The 13902-nt window shown below is 45.7% G+C and overlaps 1 protein-coding gene across 1 annotated transcript; it reads right to left on the bottom strand.

The window, feature by feature from the left end:
- Positions 1-3959: 3959 nt before the first annotated feature.
- On the bottom strand, positions 3960-13767 carry MRPL46 (mitochondrial ribosomal protein L46). Its single transcript, XM_058736643.1, has 4 exons — positions 13497-13767; positions 12011-12200; positions 11064-11237; positions 3960-4340 (listed from the first exon to the last, which is right to left on the bottom strand). The coding sequence occupies exons 1-4, from the start codon at positions 13722-13724 to the stop codon at positions 4087-4089; spliced, it is 846 nt and encodes a 281-aa protein (XP_058592626.1). The 5' UTR covers positions 13725-13767; the 3' UTR covers positions 3960-4086.
- Positions 13768-13902: the final 135 nt, after the last annotated feature.

Here is a 13902-nt window from a genome sequence, read left to right as displayed (position 1 = left end):
ACTAGTTCAGTTTCTCCACTCTGTCAACAGAGACTTGTGTAGACTTCAGGATGGAGCAAGCCAGCCTAGCTGAGAGAACGTCCTTTCAAATAGGGTCGGCGGGGGGGGGGGGGGGGGGGGGGGTGCGCCTGGGTGGCTCAGTCGGTTGGGTGTCCAACTCCTGATATTGGCTCAGGCTGAGCTGTGATCTCACGGTTGTGATACGGAGCCTGATTGGGATTCTCTCCCTCTCTCTCTGTCCCTCTCCTGCTCATGTGTGCAACGCTCGCTCTCTCTCACAAAACAAGCATTTTAAAAATGAAATAGGGTCGAGGTGCAGGCCCGTCCTCATGGGAGAAACTGGGAACTTTCTGCCAGCTACAAGCCCTCAGCGGGGACTTCACTTACTCATCACCCCACTCTTCACTTTGAAAAGAACCAATTCAATCCCTCATTTGCATATTAACCCAAGTAATCCCAGCTAACCTAGCATTAATCCCTGTTTTGCATAAAGGACCTGAAGGAGAGCTATACTTGTGACCTTTCCCCTTTTTCACTCCGCCCCTCTGTCTTCCTCAGGACACAGTCAGGTTTTTGACCTGAGACTGTGTATCCCAAGTTGCAGAACTAATTGCCCAAATAAAATGCCTGTTTGCTTAAATTTTCAATGAATTCCTTCTTGGCTGACACTTGCCTCAGGTCATAAGACAAATCCAAACCCAGGTTTCCTGACCCCCAGGAGGAAGTTCAACACTTAAGGGGAAGGAGGCTGATTCACTTAAAATATATTTTTTTAAGTGTGGCCATGAGGCAGTCTCTGTCCTGGGATTTGGAAGTTCAGTTAGGTCTTGGAGCCAGACATACAACTCCTTGTCCTATAAAGTGCTAAGTACAGAAGCAGGAAAGGCACAGGAGGAACTTACTCGTGACGATAAATTACCAGGAAAACAAGTTTATAAGAGTGGTAATATTTCCTCCATAGAACCAGCAAAGGTAAACAAAAATGAAGTGACTGGAAATCACTTGGGGAGCAATGACCAGGTCGGGGCTCAACTTCCAGAGAGGCTTCTAAGGGCGTTCTCGCTTCTAAGTGGCATTTTCTTCTAAGGGTGCACAAACATACCTCAAACAACTCCTAACCCCCAAAACCCACAGCTTACTTTTAACTTCCTCCTACCATTTTCCTGGAAGGTGCTCATCCCCTAAAACACAGAGAATACCACCTCTTGGCTCCCTGGAGATCTTGTCCCTAAGGATACACTAGCAACAATTTTCTGGTCATGTCTGGCAGCCAATGGAAGATTCAGGCTGGCATTCAGCATACACAGTCATTTCAACTCTAATGCCAAAAAAGCTTGCATTTTGTAAAATCACACTCCAAAAATAACAAGGCTTCTGGGGAAAGGGGGTTAGGGCAGACCACGCAGAAGCTATGGGATTTTGTAGCCAGAGCACAAATAAAACAGAACCAAACCCAGTGATACCGCTGCAGTTAAACTCCCACTGGCGTGTGCACTGGGTCCTCGCACCTTTACTCCCCGGCCTCATGCTTCTTCCTGACGTGCAGAGACTACTTCCATCAAAATAAAAAACATGATCCAGGAAAGGGCTTTCTCATCAGTTTTGTAAAACAAAGGGGATGCCTTCCCACCATCTTTCTTTCCGCGCCATTTCCCCAGACAGCCTAACACGGTGGAAACGCTAATAGTGCTTTTTGAAGCTACTAAACCAGCCACTATTCGTAATAAAAGAAGGCACTTCTATATAATTCGTAGCTTTTTTCTTAAGGTAATTCAATCCTGTCCCTGAACACTTCAAAATATTAATGCTCTGGGGAAAATGTTATAGGAGCTAACCTAATTTTGGGTTATCCTGACACCATTTCTCTATTTACCAATTGTATATATGTTACTCCCCATTAAAGAAGCAACTTTATAACAAAACGGAGCACCTTAAGAACAGTCATTAAGATTCTGGTACCAATTCCAACGTGTGAGTTTTTCCCCAACACAAAGCAATTCCTCAGACACCAGCTGCACGTCCTACAATTCAGCTCAATTCTGATACCATCTACCTGGAGGGAACATCAGATCTCACAGGTTAAGGGCTCCATCCTACCAGATTCCCCCACCCCACCCCACCCCCTCCAATCCCTGAGATGCCAATCTCCTGTCCAGGTACTTGTGCTTCCAGACAACTGGTTCAATCAGATGTTCCAAGGACCTCCCATCTTGGGTTCCCTTAATTTGCTAGATTGGCTCACAGAACTCCAAGAAATACGTTACTTTTTAGAATACTGGTTTATTATCAAAGGACCTAACTCAGGAGCGCCCAGATAGAAGAGATGCGCTGGGCAAGCTACGGGAAAGGGTACAGAAACACCATGCTGTCTTGGAGTGCACCACCCTCCCCAAATTCCCATGTGCTCACCAACCCCAGAAGCTGTCAGAAGACCATCCACTATCCTTTCGGATTTTTATGAAGGGTTCATTTCATAGGCAAGACTGACTACATCATTGGCCACTGGTGATTGAACTCCAACTCCTGCCCTTCTCCCTCCTAGGTCACGGGGTTGGACTAAAAGTTCCAACTCTCGGTCACAAGGTTGGCTTCCCCAGCAATCAGCTCCCATCCTTAGGTTACCAAGGGGCTTTCTAAACCTCACCTCGTTAACATAACAAAAGACAACTTGATTGCTCTCAAAACCACTAATTGCATAGGAGTTCTGTGCAAGGAATAGGTACAGAGAACAAAAATATACATTCTTATACACACGCACACACACACACATATAAATCATGACATCACGGTCTTAAAAACAGTCTCCACCTCACCCTGGGGATCCCTTCCCTTCTAGGCTGGAGTTCCCTGAGGTGGCAAATATGTTCACCTCTACAACTCACTCCAAATCCCAGAAAGAGAAATGCACTCCTGGTCCTGTCTGGACTTACCCTCTCCTGGTGGCCAGGTTTCACTCCCAGGGTGGCACTACTGCCCATGAAATCAGCAAGCCTCAGCTAGGGGACATCTCCATCTGCAATGAGGGGAAAGAGCACGTGCAGGAGGTACATGGGAAGGAGGGCATTGTCAGGAGGAGACACCTCAACTTTGACCTCGGAAAGCAATCTCCCTGACCCCGGGGAAGAACACAAGGCTATGTCTGAAGCAGAAACAGAAATCCCAGTCCGCTAGCTTACATCACACGGGCCCATCTGTTCAACCCAGAAGGCTGTGTGAGAGGAAACCAGGGAGCTGGGAGCCAGGACTGGGAGCCAGGGAGCCTTGCTAGTGGAACCACTATCCTGTGCAGACACAGGCAGGCCTGAGACGCTCCCTCTCTTCCACTCGTTTAGCAAATGTTCCCTGGGTGCCCTCCGTGTGCCAGCGACCAGTGATGACTCAAGCAACACAGGGAGGGATCAAGAGCCCCAACGCAGAGGCAAGAGATCAGCATTCTCCTCCTGCACCCTCAGTGCCGTTAAGACTTGGGGCCAAGTCCTGTGCGGCCAAGATCCCACCATTGATAAAAGGGAGATAAGTCCAACCTGCTTATTCACATGACTGTCTCAGAACAGATATGATTAAATTCTGCTTAAATCTAAAATGTTTAAAAAAAATGAAAAAAGAAAATAAAAACCAAAAGAAAAAAACAAAGGAAGAAATTATTTCCTAGGCTAGACTTTCATATCAAGTACAAAGGGAGAAAAACACAAAATGGATAGAGGCTAAGACACTGCACAGAACTCGTTTTTTCTTTTTTTGCCTGAGCCTAGAAGCTTTCACAGACCTCAAGGCTTTTAGAAGTTCAGTTTCCTTCCCTGGGTTCTCTTTCTGGGCCCAGGGAGCCAGCTGATTCACTATGAAGTAACGCAACACTCAATTATCAGCTTGGACACAAGCGAAAGGCGCCCTAAGAGACGGCCCTCTCTTCACAGGGAAAAGCCAGTCATTCTCAAAGGAGAAATCAGCCAAGACCCACACAAGAATAAACTCGTTTATTTCTGAGTTGGTTGCACGATGTTCCCTGCAAAGACGGAGCCAGCACATAGTGTCCTTGAGGCCCTGGTCGCAGGCCTGTTTGAGCACTGTCCACAGCAGCACTGTTCGTCAGAGGTCCAAGAGAAATCTCCTAACCTGGGCCAGGTACTTCGGTTTCAAATAGTCGCCCAGCTCTTCCTTACAGACCCAGACATGCTGGCCCTTCTTCCAGGCCTGGGAGAAGTCTCCTCTGGTTAGGAGCAGTGCTTTGAAGAAGAATACTCTGGCCCCGAGGCTACTCTCGGTCCGCATTGCCTGAGGGAACTTGAACTTGTAGTGGCCACAGGGGGCATTTCCCAGGAACTTGGCTTCCACTTTTTTTTCTGAAGGGGGGGATGGGGAAGAAACAGAATTGGAAGATAAGGACACACCCACCTGTTCACTCTGGCTCCCCAAGTCACAGGGGGTCTCTGTGAGAGCCATTTCCCATGAGAGGTAAAAGCAATCCCTGGGAGTGAGGAGTGAGGAGTGAGGAGTAAGGATGAGGGTCATTCCTGAAGAGCCTCTTCCCGTCTCCATCCAAATGCTCCTGGCCCGTGGCCTCGGGCTCCGGCTCCAGATGCGCTGGGTCCATCACACTTGCCAGAATACTGCCTTCAAACTGAAGTCAGCAATGCAGTTCAAATGCCACTACCTGGAGTCACAGCACCAAGCTTCTAGACTCAGCCCGGCCACTGTCTGCTGATGAAGGACCAAAACACTTGGTATCTGTAAAGCAAAGCTCATTAGCCTCTTAAAGGGAGGGTTACTTGAAAAGCATGAAAAAGACCCAATTTGACTTCCGTAGGGTGAAAACATAACCAAAGTTAAAAGACAAAGACAGATGGATAGATATTATCTGCAATCTATAACGAAGGGTTAACCCCAACCAAGCATTAATTACTAAAGGGCATCTGGAGAACTGGCTGAAGAGGAAAAATAAAGCTGGATTCCACCAATCTCAGTCCTCATATCAAAACTGACACCATACAGATCCAAGATTTAACAACAGACATTTAACTTTCATAAAAGCATTGTTCATTCTGGATCACGGATGTTTAATACTTCCTGAATTGTTCTGTCTCTTCAAATTTTTCATTAATGAAAAAAGAAGCCAAAAGAGTACTAGAAAAAACTGTGGGATACTTTCCGTATCATTTTCGAGAGGGAAAACCCTAACCAAGACACAAAATTCAAAAAATCCGTAGAACAGAAAACTATGTATTTACATAAAATTTCTACCAGGAAAAACAAAGCATAAAAGTGAAAGATAAAAATGACACACTGAGAAAAATATTTTTGACACGCTCCACAATAGAATATCTTCAGGTGTAAGAAGTACTTAGAGATCAATGAGGAAGAAGCCAACAAATCTAGAAGAAAAATGAACTAAGCATATAAACAGGACCTTCCACACAAAAATAAATATCACTGACCTATAAACTCTTTGAAAGATGCTCAGTCTTATTCAATTAAAGAAACGTAAATTCAAACAACAACGTGTCATTATTACCCAAGTCCCAAAAATTTGAGCTATACGCTGCCTGTCAAGGATAAGAGAAAAACCAGCACTCTCGTGTATGTTGCCAGGGTAGAAATTAGTATTAACCGTCACCTTTGATGAGAGTTATCAATTTCAAGTAGGCGTACCCTTTCATCCAGAGACTCTGCTTCTAGAACTTGATCCCCCCAGATGGCTTCTCTGCGCACATGAGCAAAGGCGAGTATTAGTGGATGCTCACTCCAGCTTATTTGTAAAAAGCAACAGACTGGTAAGGAGAACTGCGGTACAAGCCTATTATGAAACCGCTGGCTGGTGTCAGAAAGCGTAAGCTATGGCTTCCCGCGCTGATACAGAGATGCTTACGAGCTGAGAAAACGGAGGCATGGAACCGTGTTCCTACTACGTGGAGAACAAAAACCGGAGAGGATATGTATGTGCTTGTGATTTCTTTTTTGTTTTCTCATTTTTTTTTTAATGTTTATTTATTTTTGAGAGAGAGACAGAGTGTGAGCAGGGGAGGGACAGAGAGAGAGAGAGGCACAGAATCTGAAGAGGGCTCCAGACTCCGAGCTTTCAGCACAGAGCCTGACGTGGGGCTCGAACCCACAAACTGAGAGATCATGACCGGAGCCAAAGTTGGACGCTCAACCGACTGAGCCACCCAGGCACCCCTGTGCTTGTGATTTCTAACAGGATACACCAAAAAGTGTTAATGGTATAACTGCTCTGAGACAGAAAATTACTTCTTATCCTATATTACATTTACTAGGCACCATATATAATGAATTGCTTCTCTCAATACTAAAACCAAAACAAACAAAAAACACTATTAGCATCACATGAGGAATTTATGTATGAGGTGAGCTCACCTGCAACACACACACACACACACACACACACACACACACACACACACGTCAGCAATGGGTATCTACCGGTGATGGAGTTATTAGAAAGTTTCTTTATACTTTCCTGAATTTTTCACTTATTTCAATGAATATGTATTATTTTTCTATAATCTGGAAAAACAGATTAAAAATATAAGCCAAACAATATGAAAAAAGAAACGGTTCATTATAAAATGAGCAAAGAATCTAAATAGGCACTCACAGTGGAGCCGTGGTGCTCAGTAGGTTAAGCATCCGACTTCGGCTCAGGTCACAATCTTGCAGTTGGTTAGTGAGTTCAATCCCCACATCAGGCTCTGTGCTGACAGCTCAGAGCCTGGAGCCTGCTTTGGCTTTTGTGTCTCCCTCTCTCTCTGCCTCTCCCCAACTCAAGCTGTCTCGCTCCCTCTTCCAAAAATAAATAAATAGGGGCGCTTGGGTGGCTCAGTCGGTTGGACATCCAACTTCGGCTCAAGTCATGATTTAGTAGTTCATGACATCTGAGCCCTGCACTGGGCTCTGTGCTGACAGAGCCGAGCCTGGAGCCTGCTTCAGATTCTGTCTCCCTCTCTCTCTGCCGTGCCATGCTCGTGCTCTGTCTCTCTCTCGCTCTCTCTCAAAAATAACAAATAAACATTTTAAAAATTAAAAAAAAAAAAAAATTAAAAAATAAACATTAAAAAAGTTTAAATAGGCACTCACAAATAATAAACACTTGAAATGCCAATAAACACTTGAAAACACGGTCAATCTCACTAGCAATCAGAAAAACCCTAATCCAGAAGAGATGTTTTACTAAGATAGGCAAAAATTAAAAAGAGATGATTACATATGTTGGTGGGGTCTAGACAAACAGACGCTCCACTACACCACTCCTGAAAAGGTCAAATGTTACGGACACTGCAGACAACTGGGTCGTACTTATCAAATAGTTAAGTGGCCATCCTTGAGCATTTAGCCCACCTCTAGGAATTCCATCTTGCAGAAGGACTTGGGAAGGGAGGTGCCAACAAGCAGGAAATAAATGGACTCCGACTTTTACACGTACATATACTTTTATATTTCGTGAGCTTTTCTTCGCCACTTTAATCATTTTGTATTATTTACCATTTTAATAACTTCGCAATCAACACATTTTGTTTGTTATGCACCCATTTAATGTCAGTACCTCTTTTATACGTTTCCCCTCACATTTAATTATTGCAACAGGAATATTAAAAGGAGGAAAGTGGGTGCCGAGATGGAAGCCTGTCCACGTGGCTCACAGGAGGCAGAGCTGAGCCAGCATCAGTCATGACTGTGTGAGAGAAGCAGAGGATCTGAACACAGTGATCCTGGCGAGAAACCCAGATGCCACCTCCTAGGTGACAGCTGAGGACATGGGAGCACAGCTAAGGTCCCCACCCACTCCATTCTGTCTCACCCCCTCTCTTGCAGATTGGGGAAGGCCCGACGGGGCTGCTGCTTCGTTAGCACGTGCTTGTGCCGGTGGCAGGGCAAGTAAGGTGACTGGGAACCGATCCTGCCAAATCTACATCCTCGGTAAACACGCGAGCAGTGAGCCAGGTACCTGATGGGAGCTGGGATGATGGGGAAGAACAGATACTGTCCGTCCCTCCAAGGGAGTCAGAATTCTAGCTGGGGAGAGAAATGTGTCGATAAACAATTGCCAGGCGATGGAGGAAGTGAAAGGGCGTATTCTCCACTAGAACACAAGCTTGCACAGAGCTGGAGTAGTGTCCTGTTCGTCGCTGTGACCCCACTGCCTGAAGAGCATCCGACAAACGGCAGGCTCAGAGTAAATGTTTGTTGCATAAAATGAATAAAGGCACACACAAATTCTATGGAAGCCTAGAAGGAGGAGTAGCTCTGTCTACCAAGGGGCTTGGAGAAGGTTCTACCACGGAAGGTACAATGTACAAGCTGAGTCTTCAAAATTGAGCAGTCAGACCAGGGAGGAGTAAACCGCTCCGGTCAGAGACCAGCATGCCACAAAACAGAGACGCACACATGACCACGTTATTCGAGGAACGCAGAAGGTCTGCTGGGTTGGAATTCAGAATATACGGCGATGTGCGGCCAGATGGAAGACCGGCAACCTCAGGACCAGAGCAAACGGATTTGTGGGCCATGCTCCAAAGTCTGAACCTTTATGGGAAACCCAGGCAGAGAAGGGACAAGGGACCTGTGTCTGAACGCTCATTCTGGCAACACTGAAGAGCAAGACATGAAAGCAAGGGGGAACTTTTTGGGCAACTATTTCAAAGGTCCAGTGCAGTGGTTCTCAACCACCATGACTTGACTCCCCAGGTAATACGTGGCAACATCTAGGGACATTTTTGGTAGTCATGGCTGTCACACTAGGGGGAGTGGGGGATGGGCGAGTGCTACTGGCATCTAGCAGGTAGAGGTCAGGGATGCTACTGAATCCTACAACGCTCAGAACAGCCCCCACAAAGAATTACCCAGCCCCAATGTCAACAGTGCCAAGGCTGAGAACCCCTGATCTGGTGAGAAGCAAAAGGGGTGACAGCTAAGGCTGTGAGAATAAAAAGAGGAATATTCAGACCAGACAGGACTCAAGAAGCTCTGGAGGTCAGACCGAAGCCAAAGAGAACTCTGAGGTTTCTAGCTGGGTAACTGAGTTAAGTGTCGGGCCAGTAAGCAAGGCTGCCAGGATAAGAAGAGGTGCAAGCTGAGCGTGGCAGGATTCTCACTTTTGAAAGTACACACTAAAATTTTAAATGGGGGGGGGGGGAGCAGAGAAGGAATAGGAATGGCGCCTGCCAGCGTCCCCAGGGGGTATTTGAGCAGCCCCCTAGATTTGTGTTGAATTGAATGCTTGCCCCTCAAGCCAACTATTTGAAGATAAGCAAGTAAGCCTCTTTCATAGAAAGTCTGGGTACTTTTCAATTGGCTGCCTCTGTGCTGGGCCCTGAGGCAGAACCTAAATCTGAGGGGAAACAGCTTCATCAAGGATAATACAGTCTGTCAAATACTGAGCCACCAAAATATCTTCCTCAAAATGACAGCAGACAGCCAAGGAAATGAAAAATGTCCTCATTTTCAAAGAGACACTCAAACTTCAAAGCTAATTTTAGAACACAGTGACTTAGAAACAGAGGTTCTAGAAGGCTGAGTACTTCTTCAAGATCTGAAGTATGGGCTAAAGAGTGAATCTGTGACAGACCATATTCTAAATATGAAAGAGCTAAAGACACTTCATGTCATTTAGCCTCTCAGCACAATGCTGTAGCTTAAAAAAAAAAAAAAAAAAAAAGAGGAAAAGATAACTCTACACAAAGCAGATCAGGAAAACATCCATCCTATGCAGAGATTAAAGAAAATCCACTTCCTCAAGAAATCCAGATTAAAATAATCAAAAACGTGGGAAAAGAGAAAGCCAAACAGCAACTCCTGATCTGTTTTATGAACAATAAATAATGAACCTTTCAGTGGTGTAAAAACTGAAAACCATTTTACTGTAGATATTGATCCTGCAAATACTGTGCACTGTTAGTTTCACTGGTGTTCCAAACGGAGACAGAAATCCCACCGAAGGCAACGAGTAGGACCCACCAAGACGGCAGGATCCGTCGTAGCTACCCACTACGATAAAGTATTTCACAACAGTGGGCTCAAGAAAAGATCTGGGCCAACGAAACCAGGAAAAGTACTAGAACAATCCATCCCTGTGGAATACGTAAAAGCGTGGAAACCTGAAGATGAATGTTTTATACTCTGTTGGGAAGACAACGAGTCTTACTGAGAAGATGAAGCTCTCCGCTCTTCAGCTACGAAAGCAGTTGTTAAATTTACTGATGAAGGGCAACCACGAAGAAGCACCACTTTGCAACAACGGCCCACGGAAACAGAGGCATGTGGAGAGGAAGGACATACAACCACACTCCTGAGTTCCGCAGACGAGGTGAAGGCCAAACAACAAGATCCACTCGGCCAAGCCAGCAGTTTCTCCAACCTTTCTGGTTTGGCACTAAGACCCTCAGAGTCTTTATAAAGAAAAGGGCCACTGACTGAAACTTCAAGATCCAAACCTGTAGATGGACCTCTTCCTTTCCCTTCAGAAGCAACTGCCGGGGCGCCTGGGTGGCGCAGTCGGTTAAGCGTCCGACTTCAGCCAGGTCACGATCTCGCGGTCCGTGAGCTCAAGCCCCGCGTCGGGCTCTGGGCTGATGGCTCAGAGCCTGGAGCCTGTTTCCGATTCTGTGTCTCCCTCTCTCTCTGCCCCTCCCCCATTCATGCTCTGTCTCTCTCTGTCCCAAAAATAAATAAAAAACGTTGAAAAAAAAAATTAAAAAAAAGAAAAGAAGCAACTGCCATGTGGATGTTAGTAGTTAGAGAATGAAAATGTAGATTTTAGGGGGGAAAAAATTCAACCCACACAAAGAGTAGAAAAAAAATATATAGAGTTCAATAAAGCGAATACATTTTACAAGTGAAAGAAAGAATTGTTTCTTCTGCCATCAATAAGACCGATGTGCTATAATATAAAGTAAGAAAAGAAAACATAAGAATTCTTTCTAGCTGAAATGTTTAGCGACATCAAAGTTTCCATCAATGACCCACCTCCAACCCTTAAAGCCATCCTCGTAAGTCAGCCTGGGACTGAGTCAGAAGGGAGTCTTGTGAGGTTCAGAGGAGGGCAGAGAACTCACCTGACAGTGTGGCCAGGGTTCGCTCAGCTGTTCCTCGGAGGGTCTCCCCAGGCTGCCACTCGGCCTGGGGAAGTAGCCACACATCCTTGTCTCCAAGCTTCTCTTTGACCAATAGAACAAGGTTCCTGTCTAGCTTCCGGTGCAGCGAGGTTCTGTCGTTCTTTTCATCAGCTTCTGTGAAGAAAAGGGGGTCAAAAAAGACAAGAAGTCTGTGATCTGCCAGAACCAAGGAGAAAAGAATTTTACAATCTTCCTTTGAGGCAGACTGTACCTCGAAGCCACAACCTCTGTCCTCTTACAACCAAATTACAACCCTGACGCATCTAATTTGTACCTCTTTCAGGGCAGGGTCTCACAATCTTGAGAAAACTACAATGTAAGAAGAGAAGACCAAAAGCTGAACTTCTCCTTTGAGGAGCACAACACAAAGTTCTTTGAGCCTTTGGAAAAGAAGCTACACCCACACTACTTCAAACACCACAACTTCGCTGGGTTTGACACTATTACTGACTTCACTAGGCCCAACTTTCTCTGTTCTTCGGTCTTCACATATGAACTAAGATAAGAGAGCTCAATCCTCTGCTTTAGGAAGGATTTCAGATAAAACACAGGAAACTAATGGGAAAGGTTTAATCTCCCTCCCATTCTCACTCCCAAACTGGAGTTAAACTCAGGTAACATTCATGAAGTTCAACTGAGAGAGAAGAGGCTATCCCACCAGCACCCTTACCTCCCGCTCAAAAATAACAAAGGCCTTTAAAAATGATATTAGCATAGATGTGAGGAACAGGGAAAATAATTTATTCTTCGCCAACCTGAAAGAAGTTTTGCAATTACTTGTTACTTACAACACAAAGTAACGGCTAAGCAAATGTTCTCTGTCTGGGAACCAAAATACCTAACCACCCCCTTCCCTTGTCTCTTGCTGGCCTGAAAAGACCACAAACCTGTTATGCGAGCTCCAGGTTTGAACTGTAGGAATTTCTGCTCCCATACATCTTCCAAATCCTGCACCAACAGTACATTCTGTTCATCTGCTTCTTCATCATACAAGTCAGCTTTCCTCTTTGCCAGTCGCTGGGCTTCATCCAAAGCACGAAGCTCATGGTCTGAATACATACTTCTCTCTACCTCAATCTGGGAAAATTAAAAGGACAAAAAAAGAAAACCACAGGCAGAGTAGAAAACAGAGCTATAGCACGCTTGACAAAGAACTTTACCACTCATCATAACCAGACATACAATCAAAACACCATGGAAAAAGAACCAAAGAAGAAAGGTCACCTGCACTTTGGGCTTGGGCTACATTTGCTACAATGTTAGAAGGTGACTGAAGGTCAAGCTGCTTCAAAGAACAGAAAACTGGGACAGGCATTTCCTGCCCACTTACTATGCTCCGGTCCTGTCAGTCTTCTATCAAAATCTCATCATGGGTTTTCCTGCCTCACAGAATTTGTACAGGCACTGTCCCCTCTTCCTAGAATGTTGTCCCTCATGTTTTTCTAAGAAATTCCTGCTTATCCTTCAGATTTCAATTTAAATATCACTTTCTTGGGGAGATATTCCTTGACACCGCCCATAAAATCAAATTAGATACCCCTGTTAAACCTTTTACAGTATCCTGTATCTTCCTTTATGACACTTAACAAGATCTGCAGTTATACAGTCATGTGATTATTTGGTTACCGACTTGGTCCACCTCCGCTAGACTGAATAGTCTGAAAACCAAAGGCATGTCTGTCTTACTTACTACTGCGTGCCTACCACTTAGCACAGTGTCTGTACAAAGCAGGTGGTAATGGATTATCTATAAAATGATTAATAAAGTGTTTGCAGAATAAACTAATAAACCAAGTAAAAAGCACAAACTAAAGTTTCGAACTCTCAGTAGCCAAGACGCAAAACATCTCAGACTCTGGGAAAAACAACCACCTTCAGTCAGTATCTGAAGGGATTTAAGCCCCTCACAGCCACTACACTGAATACTTGCCCTTGTTTTCTCACTTGGCCCTCAGACAGCCTTGATTGCACCATTTTAGCGATGTGCCCACTGCCTTCTCCTAAAACATCACATCAGACTTTCTCCTCTCTAAATTATTGACGATCTAGGAGAGAGACGTCCGTCTTCTTCACCACCGCATACCTAGCGTGTGCAATGAAAAGGGAAACCATTCTCCAAGAGCTGCCTAACGTGACAATAAAGAACAAGGAAAACAAACTATCTTTTAATGAACGCCTTCTATGCACCAAAACAACCAAGGAAGGTAGATACCAGTGCGCAGGTAAATACCCTGAAGTTCTGAGAGGAGATAAGACTTGCCCAAGGACACTCGGAGTAACTGGTGCCGGAGTCGTGATGGAACCCAGGCCCACGTGTCTCTATTGGTTCCCCCAAGAACCTCCTAGAAGCCGTGAGCTGCGCCTCAATCCTACCTGCTGTAGCAGAGCCGCCATCTCTTCCTGCAATGGGGTCAGCGGCTTCGAGACCAACGGTGGCCGCTGCAGGCACAACGCGCCCACCAAGCGCCATGGAGACCCGCTGCTCAAGGGTGCGGCCGCAAGGGCTAGGCTGCGAGAGCCAAGGCTACCGGCCCAGTGCCCCTCGAACCGCCGCCAGCCCTTCGCCGCCTCTAACAGAGTCCGCCTTACGGGCGCCGCCATTCTTCTGCTCTCCCACAAGGTACCGCGGCTCCCCGCGGCATCCTAGGCCAATCCCATGCTCCCACAAGGCAGCGCGGCAGCGGCAAGACGGAAAGAGCTCCGTCCCGGGACCTACTAGAACGAACCATTCCAATATGGGGGGGAGGTGAGCGAAGATATCATGTTAGACGATTAGGGA

Source organism: Neofelis nebulosa, chromosome 7 (genome assembly GCF_028018385.1).
Source record: "Neofelis nebulosa isolate mNeoNeb1 chromosome 7, mNeoNeb1.pri, whole genome shotgun sequence".
In the NCBI taxonomy this organism is placed as follows: domain Eukaryota; kingdom Metazoa; phylum Chordata; class Mammalia; order Carnivora; family Felidae; genus Neofelis; species Neofelis nebulosa.
Note: the sequence above shows the minus strand (reverse complement) of the source record. Positions and strands in the feature narration are given on the sequence as shown.